Here is a 24,741-nt window from a genome sequence, read left to right as displayed (position 1 = left end):
ATGTAAAATCAGGTCTAATGATGTTCATAAAAAGAAGAACATCAGCTTCAGAGCCAACGCCAATCATCCCAACACGCCGGACGTAAACTCTAACAGTCATATTAGTGTGTAACATGTGTTTTCATGTCAGAGTGTGTTCAGTAACCGGCTGCCTGCCTCAAGAAACACTTTATTAGATTAGAGCAGATTTAAATTACATTAAAACTGATTACATTAGATCAAATTTGAATGAGCCTGTGGGAACACTGGGTTGTTTCAGTGTTCAACATTTGGACCACAAAACAGTAATTCTACAACAAAAGAACACATTTAGAATAATTTAATAATCTCCAGTCTAATAATAGAAGAATGAGGTGTCCTGACAGCCGGTCAGCTCCAACCACAACAGTTCCTCTGGACGCCGTGCTCATAGTGTTTGAACCAGATAAAACATGGAGGCTATACATTCATGAAAATCTAGACATACAGTATGTCCAATAATATTCCTGTCAGACTACCTGTAGAGTGTTTAAAATAATGGGCTTAGCCACCGTGATGTCACCCATCGGTTTGTGGACTCCTGTTTGGAATCCTCAAGTTTGACATTTTGACCAGCGCCATCTTGGTGTTTTGGAGCCACAATGCTAATGCTAATTTTCGCCAGTGAAAAACAGGCTTGAAACCAAATCAAATGTACTTAACATTAAAACTGAACATCAGACTCCTTAGAGTATCTTTTAGTGCAACCAAATGCTGACTTTTTTAGATAACCAAAACATTTCAATTATCCCTCATGAACTGAAAACACACTGAAATAGCGACTTTTAAAGCGAGATTTATACTTGTGCATCAGCTCTATGCAGACCCTACACACGTGGCCTATGCTGTTGTCAGCATTTATACTTGTGTGGTGGTGTGTCTGTGTCACTCTGCAGTTACACCTCCAAAACACTAGTAGGCGGTGGAGGTTTCTGTGAAGTGTTGTGAAGTTTAGTTGATTCAAAACACACATTAAACACACATTAAACATGGCTTAATAGAGACAGTTTCAAACACAAGTACACAAATCAGCTTCACTATAACTCGCAGCATTCACAGACAAACACTTGTCTTTATCTGGACACATTGTCCCCACAAATACAACATGCTAATGTTATTAGCACAAGCCTATGGCATTTTACATTCTATAAATTAGCCTAGCAGCTAGCAGACTTTTCCTCTACTCATATGAAGCCAGGGACAACAGCAACATTTAACAAAGGCAACGTTACAAAATTCGGCCCCATTACAGCTCACAAGGTTCACTGACAAAACAACTGTCTTACACTAAACACGTTTTCCAAACAAATACAACATGCTAACGTTATTAGCACAAGCCTATGGCATTTTACATTGTATAAATTAGCCTAGTGATGAGCAGAGATTTCCTCTGCTCATATGAAGCCAGGATAAATCACACACAAGACTTAAAATGCTATTTTTGTGGAGGCTTTATTGTCTTCACAATTTATTGTTTCTTATCTGTGAAATTAAAGTAAATAAAAGCTTTGTTTCCACTGAGGGAAATGGTTTCAGCAGGACAGGAGGTCTGCAGACAGGAGGTCTGCAGCGCCGCAACGTGTAGTTATATTTCTGGGGAGGTGCACGTCAGGCTACAGGTCAATTCGATGCAGAAGTATAAATCCAACTTAAGGCTTCACCTGTACTCTGTGAATCTGGGGTTACTCCATAGTTATGTTACCTAGCTAACGTTGTCACTGTGGTAGCAACTTGTCAACAGATGGCACTAAAATCATCAACGGCCTTATTCACGCATAACTTTAAACCTTAAAGCACTTAAACAGGTGAGCTTTGTAAGAATTCACCCCTGTACAGATGCCATGAAAACGTTTTTTTTGTACCAGGCTGTAAACATGTTTATTTCTGCTGTTAAGTTAAACATTTTATCATGGGGTTCTGTGGGGACTGACTCGCTTTTGAAGCCAGCCTCAAGTGGCCATTAAAGGAACTGCAGTTTTTAGCACTTCTGTGTGGCTTTATTTGTCAGCCCTGGGGGTTGATGCTTGGTGCTGCCCAAAGCTGCAGACGGGCATTCAGCTGAGAGAGCAATTAACACCTTAAAAACTGTGATGTTCAAACACAAATAGAAGATAAGAAATGGCAGTTATATATACAGTGAGCTCAAGTGAAAATCAATTAACACGTTCAGAACAGCAGGACTTGTTTGAATGTGTTTGAGAGAACACATCTGCTCAGTGCTGGTCAGCTGAGTGTGTGTGTGTGTGTGTGTGTGTGTGTGTGTGTGTGTGTGTGTGTGTGTGACATGAATCCTCCACCAGAATGCACTCAATGTTTCGTGTATTTTTGACCTCCTCACCTGTCGACAGCAGGGTGGTAGAGTGGCCGCCCGTCCTGCGGAGACAGGTAGCTGTAAAATGCTGATCCTCCCACCACACGGATGTTAAACAGCACTCTGGTGTTCTGAAAGAAGGGCACAACAAAAACACTTTAAAGCCACCAGGGTGTATTTATCCTTTACATAACAAGGCTATAAACAACAACACTATAAACTTTCAGTACTTTATGTCTCCCACATATCCTCTCCTCAAATACTATACGTTTTAATTACTGTGGATCCTCTGAGCCTGACTTTGATTGTACTAACTAACTACACACCACTGGTCTGGCATGTCTCTCAGGAGGTCTCAGGAGGTAGTTTAATGTCTTTTTGTGTTGTTTTTCACAAAAGAAAATCTTGTAATCATCATTCACTCGCAGATCTTTTCTAGGACTGGTTGAATGCTTCAGTTGGATGTGTTGTAGTAAATTTGTTGCCGACATGGCCGATATTCAAACTTCATTCAAATTTTTTCAGACCTGGTGGGGACAATTTGCATGTAAATATGAGATTTTTTTTCAGTGGAATCTGTACATTTGTGTTCATAAAAGTCCCTTAAATATCTGTATGAACTGGCCTCAGCAGTACTGGTAGTTACGTTGTCTGAGCCCGACCCTGCTGCAAGAAGTTTGTCCTTTGGGTTTTCTGCCAGAAAGTCTTTTCTTGGTTAGGTGTAGGAGAAAGATCCTGGTTGAGGTTAAATAGATTTCAGTTTGGCATCTAGACTCCGGCCTCATCGTTCCCCGCAGATATGTTTAATGAGATACTGGTGAGTGATGATTAGATATCCTGGCCGCAGCCACCATGATGTCACCAATTGATATGTGGAGTACCATTTTGAAGCATCAAGTTTGGCATTTTTGTGTCGCTGTCTTGTTTTTTTAGAGCCAGAAGCGACAATTTTTAGACAAGAGGGTGAAGCTGTGGATGTGACTTAGAACTCGAGGACACTGCTGTGGTAGCAACTTGTCAATCACAAGGTAGCCACGCCCTAAAGCATCCCCTGCTTTGTCGTCTGTGTTACTCTAAATGGGACCGTAATTTGAGAGAGCAGCACCTCCAAATCTGAGGGCATGGTTCTCTGCTGGAAACTGGTGGATTGCCCTCTCCGGGTTGGGAGAGTTACTGCCTCAAGCGAGGGAGTTGAAGTATCTCGGGGTCTTGTTCACGAGTGAGAATGAAGCGTGAGATGGATTGGCTTTCCATTTACTGGTCCATCTACGTCCCAACCCTCACCTATGGTCTTGAGCTCTGGGTAGTGACTGAAAGACTGAGGTCGTGGATACAATAGGCCGAAATAAGTTTCCTCCGTTGGGTGTCTGGGCTCAGCCTTAGAGATAGGGGGAGGAGCTCGGAGTAGAGCCGCTGCTCGTTTGCGTCAAAAAGGGTCAGTTGAAGTGGTTCCTGCATCTGATCAGGATCCTCCTGGGCGCCTCCTGTTAGAGGTGTTCTGAGCACGTCCCACTGGTAGGAGGCCCCGGACACACTGGAGGGATTATATATCTCATCTGGCCTGGGAACACCTTGAGGTCCACCAGGAGGAGCTGGAAAGTGTTGCTGGGGAGAGGGACGCCTGCGGTCCTTTGCTTGGCCTGCTGCCCCTGTGACCCGGCCCTGGATAAGTCGATGAAAATGGATGGGACCATAGTACTAAATGAACATCATGCTGTAATGGTGAAGACTTGAAACCAGTGACTGAGTCCATACACTCATTACCAAAATGTTGACTGTGGTAATGAATTTAATGAGAAGACGGGTCATTTTCTCGTAGACTTCTATACAATCAGGCTTATTTTTGCATCCAGTGAAGTCGCCCCCTGCTGGCCATAGAAAAGAATGCAAGTTTAAGCCAGGTCTGTACTGACCCGAAGGTAACCCCCCCCTTTGGTACAACCTCACAGAGCGTCGAGCATGGCTGCAGATTCTTCCAGTAAGTCTTGTTAAGGTCTTTAATAAGCACTGCCATCACAAACAGATTCACCACAAGTGAAGAGTGTCGTCACTCATCCATCATGGTTTTGTATGTAACACAACAATGATGAGATGCTTTCATGATGGTAAAATGAGCACGCAAAGCTCAGTGTTTTTGAAAAAGCAGCAGCAACATTTCTGAAGACCAGTCGGGATCACTGCTCAGCTTGGAGACTTCAGACCATAAAATGTGGGCTGAAATGGTTTTAAGAATCCAATATGAGTCTGTGCAGAAGAAGACTGACTAATTCTCATATGGTTTGTGTAAATATTGACCTGTCCCTTTTGATCAAAACGGAGAATGTGCAGTTTTCTAGACAGCAAGTCATGTCGTTAAAGCATCAGCACAAGCATTTTCCAGGCTGTAGGTTCAGCAATTAATTCACTACCATTCTTTCTGGAGGTGCAACAACCTCTGTCGTCTCATTACACAACATGTGAGGTCATAAACATGAATCTGGCAACCGCTTTGTGTGTTCTGCGATTTTTTCGTCGTTCCTGCAGTGGTAAGTCACTAGCCCCTTTTACACTGCCAGATTTTCGGCGAATGTTGGGCCGTTTTGCCGGCCAGCTGCGAGCATTTAGACACACAGAGCCGGATTGGCGAGTTGATCCGAGGTGCCCAATTTTCCGCCTCGTAGGGTAGACATATTAGTGGAACCTTTTTGGTTTAAAAAGAACGAGGAGGCCTTCCGCCACGGGAGGAGCTGTTGATGACTTGTGGGAGGAGCTGTTGATGACGCCACATGTGCGAGCCACTGGCGGTGGATAAACAGGAAACAGCTGATAGCAGCTAGGAGCAAGAGGGAAACACAAACCTGACAGACACTGTAAAGATGAGCAACTGGGGAGACAAGGAATTGCGCGCCCTCCTTGTCCTCGCAAACGAAGAGGCCATTAACCGTCAGATGACGGGGACGGTGAAGAACGGGCCGACTTACGAGAGAATCGCCGAAGGACTGACCAGCCGCGGCTTCCCTCCCACGTCACTGTTTACGTCACACGCTGAGCTACACGTTTTGTTACTTGCTCACGCCCCCCATTGCCCCGAAAAAGGCACATTCTGTATAAACAAAAGTAGGCAGGCGGCATTTTGCTGCACTCCCCGATTTTGTTTTTATACTGCCAATGCTGAAAGAAGACTGATTGGGCTTTCCTGCAAATTTGCACAACTCCTATTTAAAAAGGGCTATTGTGTGACGGCAGCAAAGGTTTTCAATTTTCTAAATTGCCTCCAAGAACACTGAGATCATCTGCTGCCTGAGAGTTTTGAACCAGGAACCCTCTTGCTGTGAGGCGACAATGCTAACCACTGCGCCACTGTACCGCCAAAAGGTTCATCATCACCAGTATGACCTCTGGTACTACCCTAGATTAATCTTTAGCACTTTAGGCCTCATCTCAAAGACCAAACAGGTTGAGTGATTGGCTTTAAATATTTCACAACTAGCATCACACGATCTGTGGAAGGTCTTCCTCACATCTATTGCCCCCCGTTTTCTGAGACACACATGACAGCTGGAACACTGAGGATCTCTTGAAGGCTTGGGTCTTGGCACATGAGCTGTCATCAACACATATTGATAAAAATCAGCGTTTATAGCCGACACTTCCTGAAACTTCCTGTGCTGACATTTTTAGTGACAGTTATTTGTTGTTGGGTCATGCTGATTGGCGAAGTGTTCGTCCACTCACACTGAACCAGCTCTTTCACAACTATTTAAAAAATGCTGAACTGGAAGTGAGTCTGTATAAACACTGGCATATTTTTACTCTCTCTGGGTTATATTTAACAAGTTTGCTGTGAACAGGACTTAAGCAACACGGAGGCAGAGGAGAACAAAGTGGGCCAAGATGAAATTTAGGCCAAGACCTGCACCTGACATTTTGAGCTCACAGCAGTTCAGCCTGAATCAACACGTGGCGCCTCAACACGGAGCTCAGTGTTGAAGTTTTGTTTGCATTCAAAGTATTATTTTACAGGGAAAAAGCAGTAATAAAACCATAGATTACCCGACTGCTGTCTTATATCACTCTGAACTGGGCTGGAAAGTCAAGTTGGTTTCAATAAGAAAGACGAAAGAACAAATATGAGCCCTAATATCTTTTTGTCCTCCTTTGAAGCCGCTTATATTACTCTGAGATCTGCTTAAATTGGAGGTGTTGAAGGAGTGAAGGAGCGCTTTGCAAAATTGATTTTCTCTTGTTCCAGTGAAATCTAGTGTGTAGCTGCTGGCGGAGCTCAAACACAAACACCCACTCTGAGTCCTGCGAGGAAAGCTCCATCCAGCAGGATCTTTCTGATGACAAGGAGCACACCGACGAACAGAGCTCATTCCTGGAAAATATTGATATGCTGAACACATGAACCCACTGGAATGCATCGCCCTCAGGGGAAGTTATACAATACTTATGAATTACTGCCTCATGTATGCAATAGACAGAACTATTTAAAGCATAACAAGTGCCAGTGAGCTGCTGAAATACTGCAGCAGTTAGAGCTACTCGATGTAGTAATAAATAACATTTTGCTCTCAGTCTGAGTACACACAGCGAGCCGTGTAACTAAAACTACATTATCCTCTCCTCAGTGTTTCAGCATCATGTGTTTATGGACTCCGCAGGCATCCACCTTCCCCGCGGTGCTTACTGTAGATGCCGTGTGGTGCTTTTCCAGAGAATTCATCAACTTTTGCTCAAGTGTTCATTTTCAATCTGCTGTAAGGGGAAAAAAACTGGCACGACAGATGACAAGTGTAAACCCCAAATAAGTTTTCTTTTCATTACAGACTTGCTCAGGCTTAGTGTGAGTTCCAGTGACAGGCCTGTGTGGACACGTGAAGACCACCCAACGAGTCCTACCAACTTCTCAGGAACTGTTTTTTTCTCCACTAAACATTGTTTTTAAAAACCAGGGGAAAATTCCTGGTCTTGTATTTACAAACCTACTGACTGCATCAACAAGAGGATTCACCAGGTCTACGTGTTTGATATTGAATTGACCGAAGTCTTCCCCAAACAGCGATTTTCCAATCATAGCTGAGCTTCACGAAAGGCCTGTCAAGGTTTGGATTTCTCTTCACATTACAGCTGTGTACTGCAGGCTACGAATACTTTGAAGAGTTTGGGAGGTGGTTTCTTTTTTAACCCTCTCTAAAACCAATGATGCAAGAAAAAGGTGTCAAGGATGGATTAAACGGGGTCATCCCTATGTTTTCAGGGTCCTATAGCCACGTTTCCACTTAGCAGTCCGGTGTTGGGGTACCTAGCACACAGATCTGGTACTAAAAGGTGGAGCTGTGAACACTGCAGTCCACTGTTCATACTGTGGAGAGTTTTATTAGTAAACTGTAACTATAAAATGAAAGGATGTTTTGCTGCCTCTCACAGCAGCTGGAGTCTGAGAAAAAATAACTTCATTCACTGGGCCGACTGCCGGCAACTTTTAAGGTGGAACGTTAACTTGTAATGTTACTCAATGCATGAGTTGATGACGTGAATCCATCAGCACACCTTAAATTTCACTGTGACAACTTTGACCATCACTTTAGTTTTTATATGACACACACTTTTAGTAATGACTTTAAAAATATAGATTAATTTGGAGCGGATTATGTGAAGGTCATATATTCTAATCCTCACTTCCTGTGGGCTACAGCAACACTAAACCCCTGAGCTTGCCTGAGAAGGACTAAATGCACAAAGCTGCTATTTTTAAATATCCCATGGAGAGAGACTCTCACTGCAGCCTGTTCTATTTTGTTCTGAAAATGTGGGCGTGCAGCCTCGTTCTGTGGACGATAAACCAGGTGCAGACTGATAAAGGAGGAAATACAGCGAGTGCTGGACGGCGCAGTGAGTGACAACAACCCCGCCCACATTTAGGAGCACTGTCTGTGGTGGAAACACTAGGGTCTAGGTACCATGTCTGAAGGGTCACTGTTGGTTCCAAAGGTACCATACTGAAAGTGTTTGGTGGAAATGGGGCTTATGTCTCCAAAGGACCTCGTCTAGACTTGTGTTAAGTTTTGAGCATGTGTCTCTTGATATAAACCAACATGTCAGAGAGACGTTGACAGACAGAAAATAAAAGAACAGAGATGAACATTTCAAATGCTATTTGAACAGTAACTTGTCCATGAAAACATGGATGCCTCACACACATCTTCAACCTGACAGCACAGATCTACACAATCAGCACGGTTTCAAGTGTAACTAACAGGCCTACTCACTTTATCTAGTAATAGTTTCATCCTCATTAACAAACATCTCCGTATGTGAATGTCTGCAGTCTGTGTGTTATACAGAACTTTATTTTGTTTACTCGCAAAACATGGGATTTATATCCTGTTACCTGCTGGGACAAATGAGCAGACAGACTATCACTGTAATCATTGCTCCAACGTGGAGTAAAAAAGTCTTGAGGGCTGTCTATAAGCGGCACTCGCAGACTTTACATGATGATGGTGAACTCATCACAGTACGAGCGACTGAAGTCCGCGAGGGCTCAGTCTGCAAGTCTAGAGAGTGGACATTTGGATGCAGCCTAATTCGTCTGTAGGTTCACTAGCTAGCAAAATTTAGCCAAGTTTGCCAGTCAGTATCATGACTCACCCTTCATCACATTATTTAGCCCTAAATTAAAGCCTGACACGTGAAGCAGCAGTAACTTATGTGGTTGATTACTGAGTGGTCAGTTGTTGAGGTTCAGACTAAATTCCTTTGTACAGTATAATATTGTGCTGCGTGTGCATACATGTCTGTGTGAACATGTTTATTCTCCACCCAGTAGAGGCAGATGAAGAGGAATATGTGAGAGTAACACCATAAACAGGGGGTTGTAAACACATTATTGGGAGTGTGTGTGAAAGACGATAAGTGTGATCGGGGAGAAAAAAGAACAAACGAGCATCTGAGATCTGGTCGGGCTCCGAGCACAGTCGCCCCTGTCAGCGTGGCAGCTGTGAAGAGGAGCAGAAAACCTGTGAAAATTCATCTCAGCATCCTGTTGGAGGAGTGCTTGAGCATGAGGGCTCAGCGGACACTGGGGGACACTCAGACGTCTGTAATGTTTCCCCGTGAGAGAATCCTTCCCGACCAAGGTTAATCACTTTTTGTGTTCAGTGAGGAGTGTTCAGTGAGTGTTTGTGGCGTTGTTTGTGCCTGACGAGGCAAAAGATCTCCAATTACAACACATGCAAAGAGTGTTTCATTATGTTGTCAGTTTGAGCAGTGTGTGTGTGTGTGTGTGTGTGTGTGTGTGTGTAGAGCGGTTTACCTTTCTTAGTGCATGGACTGCATCTTTTTGGACTCTATCTCTTGAGCTGACCCCCAAAACTGAATTCTGGCCTTATTACTGAATTTTCTGCACTTCTGTCCCTCATCACTCAGCGCTTTGACAATATTATTATACTTGGAGGCTTTAACATCCACGTCTGTTGCCCCTCTTGCAATCTTGTTTTATGCACCTAAGAAACATTTCTCATATTAGATCTTTTTATCTTTCCATGACCTCAACAAAATCGTAAATACCCTTGTCCTCCTGCTTAGACTACTGCAACTTTAGGTCTCTACACCTGTCTTAGCCAGAATTGTCTCCACCGTCTGCAGTTGGTGCAAAACTCTGCTGCCAGACTGATCGTCTGTTCAAGGAAATTTGAGCACATAACTCCAGTTTTAGCTGCACTTCACTAGCTGCCAGTTACCTTTAGAAGTGATTTTAACATTTTATTATTAACTTTTAAAGTTCTTCATGACCTAAGCTCATCACCGAGCTTTAATTCCCTACAGCCAGCTCCTTATCTAATTTTAAATCTCCTTGAAAAACATATTTTTATAAAAAGGCATTTTATTCCTACTAATGGCAGCAGTCTCGTGCATCTATGCTCTTGTTGTCTTTTCTCCTTCTGTTTTTACTCATTCATTCATTACTGTTGTTACATCGTTTTTTTTCTTCTCTATGTTATTGTCACTGTATTTTCTCTTTTTTCTTTTTCCTTGTACATGCACCTTGTGACACCTTTACAAACACCTTCTCTCCTCTATCTCTTCCTCAAACTCTCATACACCATAGGTGAATAAGAGAAAACAGACACAAAGAGTTCAGTATCTTAAGAACCCACTAGGTCAAAACAATACTTCAATATATGCTCCATATAGCAACATATGAAATCATAAACAAGGAACTCACACACACCCTCCGGAGCACACACTCTCACACAGACTCACTAAAAATATCCTCACTGATCTTTTCACCTCTCTTCACAGACATACATGTCCTTCTTGGGGCTCATAAGTTTCTTACCAAATTCAAAAACATCCCCTCAAACGAGGCTCATAACTTTTATCAAAGTCCCCATCAAAGGCTCATAAGTATTTATCAATATTTATAAGTCCTCTTCTTTGAGGCTCATATATTTTATCACTAGGAAACAACTAAATCTCCTATTCTCAACCACTTCCTATTATATATCTATTTATATCTATTTCATATGAAATCTATCACATCAACATAACATAAATCTCATAAACCATCCCATTGCGCAATCTTTCACACACAACCAGAACACAGCTGAGACAGCACTTCACACACACACAGAGATCACTCTTCTAACAAGCAGAGACACCTTGGCCAAACTCTCACACTAACTTCAACATTCTCCCCAAATGCACAAACATCTTTCAATCCTCAATTCTCAGAGTCGACTCATTCACACTGTCCTATAGCATGCTTTTTGCCGCTCCTTCCTATTTTCCTTTTTTTCCTTTTTATATCTAAATTTATGCTACCTTATGAGGTGTAGATATTCAATGAGAGGCTGTATCAAAACATCGTTCGTCAACGAATATTAAGCATAAGAGCATACAATTGAATTTTTATTCTACACCTCCAGTTCCTTGAACTGACCTGAAATTCACCTAGTGATATCCCAGGCTTTGAGGCCCATCTAAAATCGCCTCCTTGAGGGCTTTTGTCAAATCTGCGGCATTTTCTCTTTACTTATTCCTATTTTTCCTTTATTCCTATTTCTCTTTACTTTATCTTTATCCTTACCTTATCTCTTTTCCTTATCTCTTTTACCTTATTCCTATTTTTCATACGTCCAATTTCCCTTGGGCCCAGGGTTATCACTGTCCTCTTTTGTTTTTAGCCAAATTCCTGACTATTTCTCAAAGCCTACTTTCACGCAGTGACTAATATACACATGTCTTACCAGTATGAAGGTACAGGGCCCACCTCTTCATTAACTGCGCATGGTATTTTTTAGCTCACCTTATCGTTACTAATCAGGCTATTCTACATTTTCTCATTACTTCACTATTATTTCTTCTTCCCTTAGTTTACTTCAAAGTTTATTCTCTTTACTTACTTTACATTAATGTTTATTCCCTATCTTTCCTAAGACAGACTCCTTACATCAATGTTTATTCTCTGTCTTTCCTAAGACAGGCCTCTGTCTTTCCTAAGACAGGTCACTCCCAGCGCAAACAGAAACAAATTTAGAAGGAGAACCACCCCAACACCTACACATCATGGCACACACACACAAATGATTCGTTACGGTGTGACCCCACAGCAAACACACAACAGCCCCGAAAGAGCGAACCAGCACTCAATCACGTGAAATGCTCACCATATCTGTCGACCTGGTGCGGGAGCAGATACACTGAAGCCGTCGGTGACACTGCAGGCCACAACACGTCCGGAGTTTGTGTCGCCAAAATTGTTGTGCCTTCTTCTAATCCTGTTTGTGACGCCAAAATTGTTGTTTATTAACTAGCGATGATGTGAAGGTGATGAAGAAGACTTCATCACTTGTAACTTCTTGTTTATTACAAGAAGTACAGCATCTATCAAGCATCTAGAATGCTTGGAGAGGGTTCTTCAGCCGATGTGGACCACTCTGAAAAGCAGCCCCAAATTACTCCCATTATATAGACACACTGTTTCTGTGAAATGTGAGACAAAGTCAGACAAACAACAAAGGGTGACCCTAGTTGGATTTCACCTACTTTAACCCTGAACCATAAATATCTTTTCTTTGACCCTGACCATATATGCTTTTGGCCCTGGGCCCCTTACTGGTCATCTGTTCCAAAGCTTCAGAGTAAATGATAATACACTACACTCCACATCGCTCCGACTAAACCTCATATATCAAACAGTTCAGAGTCCCTTCAGGAAGAACTTTGTCTTATTCAGATCCTGCACCAGAAGTTTAGAGAAGGTGTTCATGTGTGAGAAAGCCTGTCCGACTGTTACTATAAGTCCTGTGAATGTGCAGCCATCAGTGTACTGTAGCGTACTATATTGCTAGGCTTGCTTTAGTGAGCATCGTGCCAGCCAGCCGCTGCTAAAACGAAGATGTCAAGCGATGTCAGGAGCAGGAAAAATGGCTGTCAGAGAGAGAGGCAGTGTTTTTTGTTTTTGAATTGCATCTTTGCCGAGGCTAAAATTAGACAGGAGCGGAAACATCCACTTTTGAGTGTAATTCACTGATGCAAGAAAACTACAGATTCTGTTGAGATGAAAGATTTAGAGCAAACATCTGCTCTGAGCATTGCTCCTTTCTTGGCAGAGGTAGGCTCCGGCAAACTGATTATACTGTACGAGCCTGGTTTTAATTAAACGGCTGACAGCGTGGGGGCACAAAGGAGACTACAGATCTCCAACAGAGTTACTGAAAGTGTTGCACCTGACTCTTCTCTTCCTCTCTTTCTCCTGGCACGTCTCAAAGAGCACCGACTAATACGCAGCAAGCTGGTCAACAATTTCCTTTACGGCTCTTTACTGCAGCTGTGTGTCCGCTGGCTGCAGAGACGCTGATTACACACCCGCTACATGACTAACAGCGTGCTACTGCACACAATCATGTGCTGAGACACAGATGAGTTTGCAGAACGAGCGCCTGAGTGAGTGGAAACGAGCAGGAAAATGGGCTCTCTGGCTTGAGTGAGGTAAATAATTGATCTGACAGTGACATACAGCAGGGGTGCATCTGAGCAAGTGCCGCTGTTTGCATTTCTGTCATTACGCACCGTGTTTTACACCAGCGGTGACGAGGTAAACAAGCCAGCCATGCTTCTTTTTAGCCATGCATGGAAGAGTGAGCGACTCAACTTCTGACCCAATCAAGTCTCATTAACACACACGCTGCCCTGCAGCCTGTCACAGCAATATATATGCAAATATATTATAATGTACATTGTGAGAATGAAATCAGTTTGGTACCTTACGTATGTATGAATATTAAAAGTGCCAATCTCAAATCATCTAACAATATAAATTGAAGGTTTAATGACATATATGATGGAATAATATGACAAATTATGGGCATTAGCATTTTGTGTGTTAATCAAATACTAAAAATGTGCCGTATACATCTGCATAACAATGGATCATTAGTTAGCTTTGGACTTAACAAAGGCTTTCCAGCACCACATTGTAATAATGGCATTTCATTTACATAAATCTAATAATTAATTTCTTCATGTCTGATGTTAATGATTGGTTCAGTAGAAATTTTTTTTTAAAGATGAATTGATGAAAATTTTTAGACACATAGTTAGTTAGTTCATGCAGGACACTGAAGTCGTACACCCTAGCTGTAACCAGCTGACAGCCACATCAATCACGGCCCATTCTCACAACAAGGCAGTCCATTTAAAAATGGCCTCCTACTCACTGATCCCTGCTACACCAATGCAGCCACACACTGCTGCTGCTGCTAGCAAAGCTTTGCCTCCACCTTCCTAATTCAGAGTCCTAACATGACTCAAAGGTTAAAAAGGTATTTATTGTACCATCAGGGGTGTTTTCTGCATTGTGCTCCCTGTTTTGGTTTAGCACACTGCTTGTCTAATCCAGGGAGCATCTTAAGAGTGGAGCCATCAGCACCAAGTATACCTGTATTTCAGTGGCAGCTGCTGGTCTTTCAAACAGGGGAAGCTCACTTTAAGTTTACTCGTTCTCGTACTTGTCGTCCTCCACTTATCCGGATCCGGGCAGCAGCCTCAGCAAAGAAGCCCAGACAGTCCTCTCCCCAGCCACCTCCGTCAGCTCTTCCGAGGGAACCCCGAGGCGTTCCCAGGCCAGCCGGGCGTTGTAATCCCTCCAGCGTGTCCTGGGGCGGCCCCGAGGTCTCCTCCCGGTTGGACATGCCTGAAACACCTCAAGGGAGGCGTCCGGAAGGCATCCTTACCAGATGCCCGAACCACCTCAACTGGCTCCTCTCGATGTGGAGGAGCAGCAGCTCTACTCTGAGTGCCTCCCGGATGTCCGAGCTCCTCACCCTCTCTCTAAGGCTGAGCCCAGCCACCCTGCGGAGGAAACTCATTTCGGCTGCTTGTACTCGCGATCTCGCTCTTTCGGTCACTACCCAGAGCTCATGACCATAGGTGAGGGTTGGGACGTAGACCGACCGGTAAATCGAGAGCTTCGCTTTCTGGCTAAGCTCCCTTTTCTGCATCACTGCTGACGCCGCCCCAATCCGCCTGTCAATCACCCGCTCCATCCTACCGCCCCAATCCGCCTGTCAATCACCCGCTCCATCCTACCCTCACTCGTGAACAAGATCCCGAGATACATAAACTCCTCCACCTGAGGCAGGACCTCCCCCCCCGACCTGGAGTGGGCAATCCACCCTTTTCCGGCTGACTTATAAAAGGAACATTTAATTGAAGCCATTTTCAACCACACTCATGCCATAGAACCACAGCAACACACACCTCATAGATTTTCAGATGGGTTTAAACACCTGAACTGTGCTGTACAAACAGTGAAAATGAGCTATATCTCCAGGCGGCACTCTGTCAGAAGACTTCACTCGCAAATATCCGCATGGGACTGAGTTCGAAATGCGAAGCGCTGTCAATCACAAAGGGGTTCAGCCTCTTAGACAATTCCTCCAATCACCATGCATACACCCAGCGTCCTCTCCCACCGCGTTTGTCGCATTTATCCAATGAGCGTCTCACTTTGCTGACACGAGAATGTATGACAGGAAGGTCGTGTTTGAAAACTGGTGATAAACAGCTGACGTTTGAACATCACAGTCATGATGTGAAATGCATCCTAGCGCTCGTTTAATGCAATGTAAATTCTTATTTTAATGTAAATTCAATAGTGCATGTTGGACCATTTCTTCTACGAAATTTCAGGGGAAGTTCAGCCTCCCTTGTTGTCTCAGAGCAATCGCCCCTGCTGTATTTCCATTTGTTGCAATAAATGGTTAAATCTATGACGAGAGTGTTCCTGAGTGAAGTATAGTCAGTGATCCTCATTTATTAATCTAACGTACAAACCAGCGCAGATCTGAACACAGAAATTGTCTAATGATGGAGTCTGTGTGTGACTCATGGCACATTTTAATCTCACATATCACAGTGTAGGAATGATCGAGTGATGATAAATGTGGCAGCTGAAAACAATCGTCATTTAAATATCCGGTATTTTCTTGGTTTAGAGGTCTCGTCCCCAGAGTTTACGACATGGAGAGGTGTCAAACTTCCCTGAGCTAGAGACGGAAACACTGATGTCCTCAGATCTAATTTAACCCACTGGCTCTATATGGTAAACGGACCTGCACCTGTAAAGCCCCTTTCTAGTCTTCTGACCACTCAAAGTGCTTTTTACACTGCGAGTCACACACATTCACACACACACATTCACACACTGGTGGCCGAGGCTACCATACATGGTGCCACCTGCTACTCAGTTTTTAACACACTCACACACCAATGGAACAGCCATCTGGAGCAACTGGGGGTTCAGTATCTTGCTCAAGGATATTTCCACATGCAGACTGAAGGAGCCGGGGATCGAACCGCTGATCTTCCAATTAGTGGACGACCTGCTCTGCCTCTGAGCCACAGCTATCCTGAAAAGAGGCATCTAGAACGGTTCTTTTCACAGGACCAATTCCTTTGACTTGACACATGTAAATGTTTCGAACCATTCAAGTTTTGATACTTAGAGCCAGCGGTGTTCAACCCTCGGTCAGCCTGGAGCCAGTCCCACAGAGCCAGGCAACTGTGAGCTGCAATAGAGAGCGACTACACATTTTTAAGTTATTGATATTTGGTTACAAATGATTAGATACCAGTCACAATATGGTCTAATACAGTGGTTACCAACTGGTGCAATCACAGGGTCCAGATTTGTCCTTAGTCATCAGTTCAAGGTCCACACAGTTTAATATATTCAGCATCATACTTGCACTTGATGATGTTTTCCACGCTAGTTTTCTGTCTCTGTCAAGTAGCTGTTGGTTATTTACTTTTATTTTGAAGTGCTGTTTCCTGCTGTAGAGTGAGTGCTGAACAGATACAGAAAACTAGCTCGATGACACGGCAAAACACAAGTATGACACTGAATATGTGTGGACCGTGAAATAATGAACTGGACCCCATGGTTGGACCAGCTGGGAACCACTGCCCTAAATCCTACACACTGGACCTTTAACTAAAGACGCTGATAACCTATATCAGCGTGGTTTGAATATGCAGAGTGTTTGTGAACTGTGTGTGTGGAGCTGTGACAACACTAAACAAAGCAGCAGCCACATACCTTTTGGATATATTTAATTTTCCTCTCTAGGCTGGCAAAGAGAAAATAAAACTCAGCCCACGTTTGTTTTTGTTTTTGTATAAACTGGAAGTTGGATGTGTAATCTCTTCAGCCCGTCTCTGTAAAGACCTTTCTATGAAATATGTAAAGCGAGGTGCAGCTAACCCGACTCCAGTGTGGTGTGCCTGTGGGTGCAGCGAGAGGAAACCAATTCCTGTCTGCCTCCAGCTGGCACTGTAAGCTCTCCCACCTGTACTACATGGTGTCATTGTGTGGGCATGCTTTTCTCTGTCCTGAGCCAATAAACCTGTCTTGGAACAGGTGCGCCAGCCGGCTCGGCAGGAGGGAACCGTGTCCCCTCTCTGCCTCCAGCCGGTGCTCAAAACAAGCCCGCCCACGCGACACGGCTATTAAATGTATGTTTTACAAGCATCACGGAACAATGTCTAATGACTCATTACGCAGGGCTGCAGAGCTGCTTCAGTCCAGGGGTCTTATGGTTGTGATGCAGTAAACAGAATATAGAATAAATAATAAACATTAATTCCCACACTCTGGCAGGCAGTTGCAGAATTACATCACAGTAGAGCTGGAGAGAAAACTATCATACTTTTGTCCTTATAGCTGGCTGTTTGTTTCCCATTGCATCAACCTGTGTTTCCTCTGAGATGTGTTTCATATCAATATTTGAAGGAGTCTGTATGTGAGTCAGTGAATATCTAACAGCTGCTGGCACTGCGTTCTGATAAATCCCTTCACGGCCCAGTGTGTAGGATTTAGGGGGGATATATTGGCAGAGATGGAAAATAATAAAATAAGTATATTTTCTTTAGCGTATGATCACCTGAAAATTAGAACTGTTGTATTTTTGTTACCTTAGAATGAGTCGTATATATTAACGTAAGGAGCAGGTCCTCATGTATGGAGGCTGCCACGTCACACCACCATGTTTCTACAGTAGCCGGGAACGGACAAATCAAACACTGGCTCCAGATCGGGCCATTCACATTTTTGCGTTTTTGTGTTTTTGCATCAGCCACCAAGGTTAGCAACCAGTGTTTTTACTGGTTTAAATCACCTGGACTGTTTGTTTCAGAGAGGAAGAGACCTCGGCGGATAATTTCACTCCTGCTGAAACCTCCTGAACGTCTGGATCTTAAATTATCAGAGAAACTACAATTACCGCCTCGTGGTTGTATGCCTCTGCGAGTTGCAGTTACAGTTTCCATCCTCCCCCCTCGGCAGCACAGAAGATCTATACAGTCAGCACAGTTCCAACATTACTGTCATCAGTTCAGTGTGTGACCAGCTGTTTGCCCTTCTGTTCCTGAGATATGACGCTGACTAACGGCTAGAAAAGTGTTTTTGCAGAGTATTATGATGTCAAGGTGAAGCTGACCTTTGACCTTTTGGATATAAAATGTCACCACGTCATCATTTTCAGTTCTCTGTTAAGTCCAAGTGGACGTTTGTGCCAAATTTTGAAGAAATTTCCTCAAAGTGTTTTTGAGATATGGCGTTCCAACACATTCGTTTGGTCATGGACTTTCCACGTCCACATATGACGTCCAAGGTACCCTGGGTGTGTTGGTTGTTGACGTTCTGGGACACCGTGTCAACTTCAGCTTGTTACATGCATTGTCTGTTTTCGAAATACACTTCAGTTTTCACAGGAAATTTAACGTTCACATACAGTCTCTTTCAAAATAAAAGCACTACGTTGGTACAACACTACGAATTAACTTTTTTTTCCCTTCAATAACAAACACACGTGGTTGGGTTTAGGAAAAAAGAACAGGGTTTGGCTTTAGAATCTTACGGGACGTGAACACTGCTCTCTTGGTTGAAAGTCAGTGTTGGACCCATGCGCCCTACTTGGACTTTCATTGCCTTAAAGGGAAATTTCGGTTTATTTCAACCTGTCTCCTATCGTCCTAAATTTGTTTCAAGTGACTAGTGACACAAAAAAATTATAGTTAACATGTTAGCTGTTAGCCTAGATACAGCCGGGGCGCATAGTAGTAGCGTCAGACCTGTTAAAACGTAAAACGTCAGGCACGGTATGAGATTGCTGCTTGTTCTCGCGATATTTCGGCCGCGCTTTGGAAAGCAGAGCTAAATGGTAAACAAACGTGGCAGCACACCGGTAAGGTAAGACAACACGTTTACATGTCGTTTTCTATATGTTCTCTGACATTTATCCTAACGATATGAGGCGGTCTTTGTGGAAAAAAAGCTTGTTTAGTGGACTAACTTTGCACTTGAAGGTTGCCCGTTCACTTACGTTTTAACAGGTCTGACGCTACTATGCGCCCCGGCTGTATCTAGGCTAACGGCTAACATGCTAACTATTATTTTTATGTCACTAGTCACTTGAAACAAATTTAGGACGATAGGAGACAGGTTGAAATAAACCGAAATTTCCCTTTAACTTTCATTCTTGTCCCGTCGTGTTTACCCCTGACGCCACTTGGCCCCATTAAGTATAATGGCAACCGGCTGTGTGCCTGCATGCCGATATTAAAGGAAGTCTTTTTCGTCAGTGTAAAGTTCGTTTACATATGGTCTCTTTCAAATTAAAGGCACTATGTCGGTACAACACCACGAATTTTCCTTCAACAACAAAAGCACCTGGTTGGGTCTAGGACAAAAGAACAGGGTTTGGCTTTAGAACCTTACGCGATGCGAACACAGTGCTCTCAGGAGAAAGTCAGTGTTTGTTGGACCCACCCACCACCCCTTCTGCCCACCCCAGTCAGACTTTCGCTGCCTTAACTTTTGTCCTTGTCCTACCGCCTATCCCCATGACGACCCTGGGCAACGTTAAACTATAACGGCAACCAGCCGCGTATCATGCTGACGTGACAGGATGCCGTTGTTCATTGGTTTCTGACACCGCAAGTCACTGCCGGAGTGGTGGATTTGAGACCTGGCTTGGCGTTCACAAGAATGAGAATGACAAGGTCATAGTGACCTTAACCTTTGACCACCAAAATGTAATCAGTTCATGGCTGAGTTCCAGTGGACAGCTGTGCCAAACTTGAGGAAGGCGTTCTTGAGATATTGTGTTCATAAGACTGGGACAGAAAACGGACGGACAACCCATGAACATGATGCCTTAATTCAGCCACGGCTATCACGTGCTTAGAGGCATATAAAGATGAGCACACATTAACATGTAGTGGGTGAGCTGTCTCCGACATGCCAAACAGCATTGAAGAAACAGTGATTTTTAACGTGAAACTGCTTTATTCAGTGTTTTTACCTGTTTAAATCACCTGGTCTGTTTATATTTGAGAGGAAGAGACCTCTGTGGATAATTCGTCTCCTGGTAAAAACCTCATGAACAATGAATACTGGAGGAATCCTAACCAGGGGAAGTTTCAGCTGGTTGCAATCTGCAGTCCTCACCACTAGATGCCACTATATCTCCCTAAATCATACACAATTAACCCCTGAGTGGGAGCAAGAAAAAACCTGAATTCCCTCGCATGTATTAGTGAACACATCATTGTTTGTCCCGTACCTGGGCCTGAGCTCCGTTGATCATCAGGTAATACAGCTTGCTGAGGATGCTCTGCTGCAGCTGGTCCCAGGAAATAGACCGATCCTCCCTCATTAGGAACGGAGGTCCAAACCTTGAACAGAAATAGATAAAGTTTAAAACAACAGCTCATGACTCTGCATTCAGCCGCTCCACATCAGCCCTGGTCGGCTCAGGCGTCTCCTCGTCCTATTGTAATGTAAATAATTATTTATTACCATTATCAGCTTTAGAGCAGAATTCTCATTACAGCGTATCTATGGACGGACACAGAGCGATAATGAGGAGTGAAAATAGATGATGAGGAGAGGGACAACCATCCCTCTGAAATGATAAATCACATGACACATTCACCATAATACCCATTTAATTGAGAGCAGCCCTCCATTGTATGCTTGGGATTTATTAGTATGAGACCATGTGAGCATGCGTGTGCATAAAGAGGCCAGACACACAGGCACATACACAATGCATGATGGGATGCTAATAAACTGTAGATTAATCAGCATGAATAGGAGGGGGATGAATGAAAAGTGTTGCATCTGTAAAGGCACTATTTCATCCTTAAAGACACTGGAACAAACCTCAGAAATCAAACACATCCTCCATCATACAACTTTCCCATTAGATCATAGATGGACACCGCGGAGACCCTCGGAGTAAATGAGGCTGGATTACTGTTCAGGATGGGAACCATTAACATTCTGTGGTGGCTGAGGAGTAGCAGCTGCAGCGACCACGACACGGGATGAGACAATATACACAACAGAATGGGAGGGAAAATGACTTAAAAGTACAATTAATTCAGTTGGAAACTGCTGTGGAGCAAAAGACAAAACAATTCCATTCTTGTGCTGTGTGGTTCGGTTTGTGGTGAATGGACTGAGTGTGCTAAATACAGAGGGTTGAAACATTGTGTTAGCCACTCTCTGGGTCCTCATTCCCACAGTGGAGAGTTTAACTCCTCCGACCTTAAACAAGAACACAATAAAGAAGTAGATTTAGAAGTCTGAATTCAGAATTTTCTTGAGTTTTCCCTTTAAAAGAGGTTTTTGATGGTTTCATTTAGAGAAATCTATCGTCCACTTCTGAACGTCACAGACCGATGTTACTGACGTCACATTTGGCCCAGAAGTGGCCCAGCTAGGGATGAGTACCAAGACCCAGTATTACACAGCCTGGTGCAAAATTAATCAAGACCATAGTATTGATAGACCCTTTTATTGTTAGTAAACAGTATGACATTTTTTGGTGGACGGGGCTTAGCTGGAGGCAAAACAGTTCTTTACAGACATTAGCTAGCGCTAGCTAGCAAGTTCTGTTGGCTTGTTTTAGACAATGGAGGAAGATGATGTGAGTGGTGTGTTCAGAAACACTCATTCAAAGTGTCGGGCGCACTCTGACACAAACTGGAGCGTTCGTAACTTCAGATCGCTGTCTGAATGTACCGTTCAGTTACAGTACCCACAGCACTGCACTCTGAGTGACTCAGCAGAGCACCGAGCGGAGTGAATGTGTGATTAACTTAACCGTTGGTTCATTCATGTAGAAATATAACGCTGCGTTTCATCCACCAACAGGGCTCTCATTTTAGTGTAGAGCGTCAGACTGAATTTACCAACGCACCATGTCAGGTCACTCACTCTCCGGGACCGCCAGTGTTACTTGAATAAGTAAACACTGACCAACGGGACCAGACTGGCCGACCCGTATGCTCTCACTCAGTGGATGGATGATGTCACAGGAAGCCAATCTTACAAAGGAGGACCACACTTGTTTGTTTTGCTATGGAAGCTAACGTTAGCTAATGTGCTAAAAAGTTAGCGTTCCAGAGAAATCCAATATTCCTCTTAATCCCTCCCCAGTTTCTGATGAGGTGGACATGATAACCCTTAATACACATAACCTTATTCATCCCTACAACAGGAAATACTTTTTCCCTAACCTGATATGAAGTGTGCGCTGCACATGTGAGCATTTTTGATGATGGCCTCCGTCCAGTCCTTTGGTCTTATCACATTTAACCATAGTTGTCTTTGTTTTTGTTGACGGGCAGTGGCGGCTGGTTTTGAGCCATGACTCCTTCTATTCTGGCTCCCAATAACACAACAAGACAAACACATTTTAACACTCCTATGGAGCCTACAGCCCTGTGGGGGAGAGGCAGGTTTTGGCTCTGGCTAACAAACTGACATCAGCGTGATGTCGGCCCTAAAAGGGTCTACAGTATAAAATGTTAATTATATTATTATAGGCAGAGGAGAAGAGCTCCAGGAGTGTGGGAGTGACAGCCAACAGTTTGGTTCGCCCACTGGTTCATTTGTTTGAAAGAAAGAGTGCTCTGTGTCTTCAAACTACTGGAGTGCACACTGGTGCTCTGAGTGACAACTGAACGGCCCGGACTGCTCCATCTCAAAAATGCATTTTGAAGTACATTACTGAAGATTACTGTGACAATTTCATTACACATGATCGTGGGAACCCTGATTTTATCTTACTGTTTAACTGTGACTTGAGATTGTTTGTTGCCAGCTGGCTGCCATATTCTTTCCTGTGTCAAAACAGATGAGCAACATGCATTACGTCACCCACCAGCGGGAGCATTTATTCGTCCGGTGCAGTGCATTCTGGTAGTTGTGGGTTTTCTGCCACTTGAGCAAAAGTGGATGCCACAGCCGTTTTCCTCTGTTTTCTCTGGTCACGTAGCACCAACTTCAAAAGTATTTGTGTCTTTTTGTTACTTAGACAGCTCAGTTTCTTTCCAGCAGTGAAATACGTCTTTAATTACATTTAAACAGGTGAGTTATATAAAAATTCACCCCTCGTTGTGATGGTACAGTTGTACCAGGCTGTTCATTTCTGCTGTAAAATTAGGTGTTTTAACATGAGGGTCTATAAGGATTGACTCGCTCTTAGAGGCAGCCTCCAGTGGCCATTAGAGGAACTGCAGTTTCTGGCACTTCTGCGTTGGCTTTATTTTCCAGCCCTGGAGGCTGCTGCTTGGTGAACACACAGTAATCTATATTTAGTTTTCACCTGCCTCCACGGACATGAAAATCAGAGCTAACACAAGTAAAATGTCATGAAATCAAACTGTTAACTTTCACAGGGAGAAATGCAGAAACACTGAACATTTAGGTTTCACACATTACATGTGAAACTTCATTAAATCCCATCCACTGTTTTCTGTTGGTTTCACAGTTTCGGCAAATCAATGAAAACTGAGAGCTTTCACACCTAGCTGACTTTCAGAAATGTACCTGTGATGCTATTCTGCAGAGAGCGAGGAACAAGTATGTGACTCCAATGTCATTTTCTTGGCACAGACGAGTCCTCCAGCTGTCATCTGATGAGAGCGGGATAGGTGGGTGGTTTGATCAACGAGGGCGAGGCGTTTGAAGGAGAAAGTGAGAAGTGGATGGGATTGGACTTTCCCACAGACGTGTTGGCGAGCTCACCTATATTGATCCCTCTGGACTCTGTCAGGGAGACGGATGTCTGATCTCTATATAGTGCCAGATGTCAGATTCCCCAGTTGTTTGGTCTGAAACTCATCTCACAGTGAGATGTGAGTCCTTTCAGTAGCAGGGAACTCACATGACCTTGACGTGCTCCACCAGAGCAAGGAGAGATTGTGGACTGAGCTTCTGTACATCGAGCCCCCATCTGCTGTGAGGCTGAAATCAACAACAACCTAAATGACCGACCATGAAGTCAGAGAAGCTAAGAATTTACATTTTGCTAAACCCCTACCTACAGCAACAATTTCACACAGGCTACCTTTCCCCCTCAGTTTGGCCTTGTGCCCCTAAAAACGCCCTTTCCTCTGTCTCTCTCCTGTCAGTATGGTTTTTAGACACCAGTATGTTTTCTCAAGATTCTGATTCTTGGGCAACATCAATTAAAAAGCTGCGCACATAACCAGTAGTCGGTTCGATTTCAAGCCTGGTATTTACAGCTGGAAAACCTGGATATTCATGGCAATAGTTCGACACAAATCTAACACCTGCTGACCTGGAGACTTAAAGGGAAAGTCTGGATTTTTTGAAGTGAGGTTGTATGAGGTTTTAATCCATAGTCAGTGTATTACATATAGTAGATGTCAGTCTGCACACCTCGTTTGGAGAAAGAGGCAGAAGTACTGCCGAGGACGTTTAGCAATGTGCTGCTGTGGCACTGATATTGGCAATTTTAAATTACCAACAAGTTATTTTTGTGAAATAACCATCTTTTTAAAATTCACAGATAGTTATAAAAATCATATCATCCTTAATCCTTAAG

At 43.6% G+C, this 24,741-nt stretch overlaps 1 protein-coding gene across 1 annotated transcript in view; it reads right to left on the bottom strand.

Moving 5' to 3' along the window:
* Positions 1–24,741, bottom strand: part of usp43b (ubiquitin specific peptidase 43b) — a 113,101-nt gene that overhangs the window by 2,404 nt on the left and 85,956 nt on the right. Inside the window, exons 8-9 of the mRNA XM_050070352.1 lie at positions 20,443–20,554; positions 2,357–2,460 (exon numbers count right to left, since the gene is read on the bottom strand). Coding sequence (XP_049926309.1) covers positions 2,357–2,460; positions 20,443–20,554 — 216 coding nt within the window. The remainder of the gene's footprint in view (positions 1–2,356; positions 2,461–20,442; positions 20,555–24,741) is intronic.

Source organism: Epinephelus moara, chromosome 18, assembly GCF_006386435.1.
Source record: "Epinephelus moara isolate mb chromosome 18, YSFRI_EMoa_1.0, whole genome shotgun sequence".
NCBI lineage: Eukaryota > Metazoa > Chordata > Actinopteri > Perciformes > Serranidae > Epinephelus > Epinephelus moara.
The sequence above is the reverse complement of the archived record's forward strand: the minus strand, read 5'-3'. Positions and strand labels throughout refer to the sequence as shown.